A 6,985-nucleotide genomic window follows, 5' to 3' on the forward strand; every position below is an offset into this window, starting at 1 on the left:
TAATCAGCTAACTAATAAACTAACTTGAACTAACTGAGCTAACTGATAACTAACTAATTGCAAACAACAATGCAAGCTAATACATCAAGCTGATATATCCTAATAACTGCAAAAATCCGAAAAGGAAGACAATAAACATGGCTGAGCTTTAATATCATTGTCTAACTTGATTGGATAAACAATGTATACACAAAAACCATAATCAAGATCGAGCTCGGGATTAAGTTTACCATATAAAAATTTATGTCAACATGTGTAGGATTCATAACTACCATAAAACATTAATCGGTTACTGCTTCTTGTGCCTTAAAAAGGATGTTCATTTTCTCAGCTCGGGTCGCAACCCTTTTACCTGTTACATGCCACAATGAGCCGAAGGCATCGCCATCTGTTGTCGTATGTTCATACTCTGTTGTATGTTCATACTCTGAATCATGCGCATCTTAAGGCTGAAAAGAGAGTACAATTATCATTCACCCAATTCGAGCTACGAAGCAAGTCATGCATAGGGAGTGATCATAACATTAGGTGACAGGTTCTTCTCATATATTTTAGATATTTTCTAACCTATTTTTACCCCTAAAATTTTATAAGTTATTCCCCTACCATACCTAGCTACTAGTATAATAATTTAACAAATTCAACCATGGAACGCAGGTTTTATGTTTAGAATTACGTCTTCCAAGTGCTCCTACCAGTTTCGAGTCTTTCGACCTTCACTCCTACAGGAAAAGTAGAAGGTTGTTTGCCTCTAAGGCTCCTCTTTGTCATGATGGACCGAGTACCAGAATCCGAATTTTGGATTTTCTTCTTATTATTACTAGTCGCGTACTCCATAGCTTTCGTGGATGGCCTGGCGTCGGTGTCATTGTTGGTGGATTTTTCCGGACTGCTTTCAAGGTCACACCGAGAAGAGTTTCATCATGATTTTCACTCGCTTTCCTTTTGGTTTGGTGTCTACAGTGGGATTCCGTATGCATACACTTCCTCACAAAATAAGAAGATGGTTTCTCACACAAGCTCTTGCCATCAAACATGAGAACGTCGAAATGAGACACCCCATTGTATTTGAAGATCAAAAAGTCATTGTCGATCAACGAATGGTCTTTTACAAAAGTTGTCCATCCGCCATCGAAGAACAAGACATCATCATCTGCTGTCAGTCCTACATCCCATATGACACCACTGGGACCTTTAAGAGTCACAGTTTCTGGAAGCCTTTTCTTGACATTTTTAGAAAATTTTCCGGTATTTCCTGCAGCACAGGACAAAGAAAGGGTAAATAAAACTCACCATGGAGAGCGAGAGAAGAGGTTGTGGCAACTGGCAAAGACACAACTTACCAAGCGCTAAAGGAAATCACCATGGAGAAATTGGGAGAAATGAATGGACTGAAAATGGGTCCAAAAGATTTCCTCTTCCCAGTTCCTACAGTCTTTGCATGAATCTTACATTTGCTCTAACCACACAGATCTGCAAACTCAAAACTCAGATGATTAACAAATGACAAAAGGAAAACCCAGAAATTGGAATCTATTAACAATAAGAATTATACAGTTCATGTACAAGACTGGTTTTAATTATTCATGATCATAGGAAGGCAAAAGCAAACCAAAATAGTGATTAAAGACCATGGAAATATTCGTACCATGGGGATTTTGAATAGATGAGACTAAGTGGAGTTTTTTTAGATAGAAGCCTTAAAAGACGAGCTTTTATGGTTTGGTTTTAGAAAACAAAACAGAACACACATGGTGCGAATATTTAGTTCCTGAATTTTAGAGTATTTATAAATTAATCTTTAAGCTTTAATTATAAATACCTTAATTCATTTAGTTTCAAAATCATTCCATATCATTCTAGCTTTCTCTCAATACTAGAGAATTTAAAAAGTTTTCTTGAGAGTTGTTTTCTCTTTTTTATCAAGAGAGAATTATTATTGTTTTCTCCTTGTTAGAACGAGAGAAGTTGTAATTCCTATTTTCTCATAGTGAAATTCTTCTACCGCTGCCCGTTATTTTTACCTTATATTATTTAGGGGTTTTCCACGTAAAATTTGTGTCTTCTTTATCTTCATTTTTATTTTCTCAAATTATCAGTTGCAATTTTGCTTTATTCGATAGTCGTATTTCGTAACAATTGATATCAGAGCCAGATTAATATGTGTAATATCTACTTATTGTCTTTGTGGTTGCCACTAAAAGGTGGATTCTCTAACATAAGAAAGCAATAATGTATTACCTATTTTTTTTAAGGTTCCAGAGAACTATTCAAGATAGTGAAATAGTGAAAGCTATTTGTATTAGAAGCTATGACAGTGGAATTTGATATTGAAAAGTTAAATAGGAAAAATTTCTCATTGTGAAAATTAAAGATGAAGACCATCCTGAGGAAAAACGGTTGTCTAGCAGCTATCAGTGGAAGATCGATAGATTTCACAGATAACAACAAATTGATAGAAGTGGACGAGAATATTATGGCAAACTTTCATCTAGCATTAACAGATGAAGTATTGTCAAACATCAAGGAGAAAAAAACAGCTAAGGAGATATGAGATCATCTCACCAAATTGTACGATGCCACATCGTTGCACAATAAAATTTTCCTTAATAGGAAATTGTATACTCTCCGGATGCCAAAATCTACTTCAGTGACGGAGCACTTAAACACACTGAACACTTTATTTTCTCAACTTACATCCTTAAGATGTACAATAGGAGAACAAAAACGTGCTGAACTTCTATTTTAAAGTCTACTTGATTCGTATGATCAACTCATCAACTTGATAAACAGTAATATTACTAGTCTAGTATTCGATGACGTTGCAGCTGATGTTCTACAAAAGAAAATCGACGCAAGAACAAGGAAGGCATACAAGTAAATTTGCAACAAGCAGAAATATTGACAACGATGAGAGGGAGATCAACAGAACATGGTCAAAGCAGCAGTCACAAACATGGTAGATCAAAGTCGAGAAGCAAGAATAATTTAAAGTGCTACAACTGTGGAAAGAAGTGTCACTTAAAGAAGGATTGTTGGAGTCAAGATAAAAACTTCAATCCATAAGGCAATACCGCAAAAACTTCATTTGGGAACTGAAGATTTTATTATCCTTTTGCATTTTGCATGAATCTAACATGTTTAAGCTGCAACTAAATTTGTAGTTTGTTGACGAGGCTTGTCATCAAATTGAAAGAAGTGAGCGTAATACTCGACAGATGGGGGTCTTACCATACATCCCTCGGTAAAGTGAATGCTTTTCTGAGAATTCAGAGATTGCAATTTTGCAACCAAGTTGATAAAACGGCAAAGGGGAAAAAAATGATATAATAGATTTCAATTAATGATATAATAGATTTCAATTAGTGTCCTTAGGCGATGCTTTATTATTTACTTGCTCATAAGGTTGAACCTCGATTTTAAACTGTTCATATATTCTGATATAATCTAGGGACTTGGTTGATCTCGCATACACCAAATTTGTAAGTCCTATTTTGAGCCTGGTGTCCAGGGATAAATGTATGATTTTATGTTGGGAGCGAAAACAAATTATCAATAGAAAATATCAAGAAAAATATAAATTATATGAGAACTTGAAATTTTCAGAGGGGATGACCATCCTCGCCAGCCCCCTTGGTCCATCCCTGCTGACGTCCTTTTTATTTTTGATTAATTTTATAATGTGTTTAAGTGAACTAGTGGTGGACGATACAGTTTTATCAGCATCGTAAAAAATGATTCAATTGGCTCCATTTTCTTTCTATGTTATATCTTCTGAATATGTCTCTGTCACTGAAAAAAATATTCACATAGGAAATATTGTTTGGCAGGTTACCATTATGTTTGTGACTCTTGAAAAACTTGCCCAAACTGAACCAAAATATGCTGAAGTATTTCTTCTAGAAAACTATGCCGCATTTCAGAACAGGTCTGTATCTTCTTTCCCATGATTGACTGGATACAATATTTCTCCTGCTTCCTTGATGGCAATTATCTTTTCCTCTTCTTTCGTGTTACAGCTTATATGACCTGGCCAATGTTGTACAGACTTTGGCCAAATTTTATCACCAAGCAAGTGAAGCATATGAACAAGCATGCCAACGTCATCTCAGCATGATAATATACTTTGTAAGTGACCCACCTTGGTGGCTTTTTCTTTGTTTTATTCATTACTGTTAAGCAGTGATTCTATGTCATTGTGGAAATACTGGAACGTTTTATGTTTATGACACAGTTTTTAATATTTGTTTCATTTTTGCAGCAATTTGAACGACTTTTCATGTTTGCTAAAAAGATTGAGGATTTAATGTTTACTATTCCACCAGAAGAGGTTAACATCATGCTAATGATAGTATTTTGCGAGTTCTTAATTTATGCATCAAGTTTCATCAGATAGTTTTTGATAAGTATCAAGGCTTTGATGTGGATGGTATTCACGTCCCCTCTTTAGACATGGCTAGAGAATCCTTTGATAAAAATTGAATCAATTTTTTTTTTCTATAATGACATTAGTGCCAAAATTTTCTTCAGACTTCTGTGAATTGCTAACAAATGAATAATTCTGTCCATCACAAATTTCAGATACCTTTCCAGCTTGGATTGTCTAAAATGGATCTCCGGAAGACGTTAAAATCCAGTTTATCCGGGGTGAGTTGATGAACAATTTTAGGAAGATGGTAAGCATGGTTTAAATTGATGAAATCAATATCTTGACTTGTCTTTGACAGGTTGACAAGTCTATTGCTGCAATGTATAAGAAGTTGCAGAAGAACTTGACCTCCGAGGAATTGTTACCTTCTTTGTGGGACAAGTGCAAGGTAAGCTAACTTCTATTTCCAAAAACTGCACAAGGCTTTAGTAACTTTGCCGAAGTAGTTAACGGAGCGCGATGCGGATCATCGATGAATGCTACGAGAAAGAGCAATGCAAAATCCCGGATGAGTTGCCGGGACTAAGGGAAGAGGAAGTTTTGAGGTTGCTTGAATTTCATAGGTGCTGATTTAGTGATACATTACCAGTTTCTAACAAGTTTTATATCTTACATATTTGACAGAAGGAGTTTCTGGAAAAGTATGATAGCTTTGCCCAGCTTTGTGCTAAAATTTACCCCTCGGAAACCATCCCGTCGGTGAACGAAATGAGAGAGCTTCTTGCTTCCATGTAAAGGGAGAGCATGTTTCTGCACGGCATAATCTTTTTTTGGTTCTATTTGAAGTAAGAGGTGCAATAGACAATTTTCAGAGAGGAGGAGGAGGAGGAGGAGGAGGAGGAGGAGGAGGAGGAGGAGGAGGAGGAGAGGTTGATGTCTGTGTTATGAAGTTGGCATGTTAGATGAGTTTTGTTTGACCTTGTGAAACAGGGTAAAGTCATGAGGGCCAACAAACAAACTATTTTTCTTCCTATCATTAATTAAGCTTATATGAAGCTCTACTTTTAAATATCACATTCAATTCTTGCATTTAACAACTCAACTTTTAAGCACCACTTAGGTAATGTTGTATCATTAACTTTTGAATACATAAATTTATTACTTTCCTCATCTATATTTTAAGAATAATTTAACAAAATAAAAACATTGAAATTGAGTGTATTAGTTTTCGAGACACACCTATACTATACAAGTCAATAGTACTTATTTTTTGGAACGAATCATTTGTCTTTTTTTAATGCTTTTAATTTATTTTAAATGATTAAATTTATTAATATATATATAGGGACAGGCACAAAATTTTATGCTAAGAGAGCAAACTTTTAAAATTTTAGGAAGGGATAAACTTATAATATTCTCAAAGAGTTAAAATATATTTCTCAAAGAAAATATCTAAAATATTTAATATTTTAAAATTTTCAAGCATGACTATCCCCACATGTCTCCCTTCGATCCATCTTGTATATATAATTTTTAAACAATTTTTCATTGATTACACTAGAATGTTATGGTTTTTTTAATGGAATCCTCTAATTTTATTAAAAATGATTCCATTAAAAATAGAAAATATTAAAATTACAATAAAGATTTACAACCACAACTGTAAATTAAACATATAACAGGAATATCATCATGATAACAAATAAACGTCATATTGATCAGTCGTGGCAATATCAAAACCAACCCTAAAAATAAAACAAAAACAACGACCAAACAACCAAAAACGTGTCATAGAGACAGAGAAAAACATACTAAAAAAAAGAAGAATACGTGCCAAAAATGCAGAATTATGAAGAATAAAAAAACAAATATACCCTATAGTAAAGCAAATGAAAAATGATGAATATCAATGGTCGGCAATCAGTACTAAGACTGGTGTCGACGTCGATCACAAAGATAAAAAAGAAAAGAGACTAACAACGATTATAAAAAAAGAGAGAAAAAAATATAACACACCCTAGTTATTTGAATGAATGATATGACTAAATCTTCTTAAATTAAGAAGTGATAATATTGTTGTTCTTAAATCATTATGATAATTGTTGTGACCGTTATATACTAATCCTAAAAGCATTCCTATAATGGGTTAATTCAGCACGATGTTTTCTAACATGCATATATACATTAACTTGATATCTTTGTCTATTGAAAATACTTTATCATTAATCAACTGTATATTAATCTTATTATATTATTATTATTATGTAATAAGTTAATGACTATGTTAATATATGTCGATGATGTTTTGAACATCTATAGTGATTGTGGTATTGTAAATGAGCTCAAGGTTATTTTGAATAAATAAAAGATTTATGCATTTTCAAGTATTTTATTGGTATTAAAAAGAGAATGACTTCGTTAGAGTATGATGCAAGTTTATAACTTTCTAATGGGGATGAGGCCATGGATGATGTAGCTTTGTATCAGACTTCTTGGAAGATTGTTATATATGACCTACATCCATCTCTATCAATATATCATGTTCAATAGTTAAATTAATTCATGCATGTGTATATTTCCAATCTTTTTACTTATTATCACTCTGATTGAATATCA

At 33.6% G+C, this 6,985-nt stretch overlaps 1 protein-coding gene and 1 pseudogene across 1 annotated transcript; one reads left to right on the top strand and one right to left on the bottom strand.

The window, feature by feature from the left end:
- Positions 1 to 281: 281 nt before the first annotated feature.
- On the bottom strand, positions 282 to 3,642 carry LOC120198233 (annotated as a pseudogene).
- Positions 3,643 to 3,734: 92 nt separating this feature from the next.
- On the top strand, positions 3,735 to 5,235 carry LOC120198234 (exocyst complex component SEC3A-like). The gene is made up of 6 exons (XM_039199591.1): positions 3,735 to 3,928; positions 4,020 to 4,128; positions 4,262 to 4,330; positions 4,582 to 4,647; positions 4,728 to 4,817; positions 5,054 to 5,235. Exons 1-6 carry the CDS (start codon positions 3,735 to 3,737, stop codon positions 5,162 to 5,164), a joined length of 639 nt encoding a protein of 212 aa, XP_039055522.1. The 3' UTR covers positions 5,165 to 5,235.
- Positions 5,236 to 6,985: the final 1,750 nt, after the last annotated feature.

This window comes from Hibiscus syriacus, unplaced genomic scaffold, assembly GCF_006381635.1.
Source record: "Hibiscus syriacus cultivar Baekdansim isolate YM2019G1 unplaced genomic scaffold, ASM638163v2 tig00117056_pilon, whole genome shotgun sequence".
Classification (NCBI taxonomy): Eukaryota; Viridiplantae; Streptophyta; class Magnoliopsida; order Malvales; family Malvaceae; genus Hibiscus; species Hibiscus syriacus.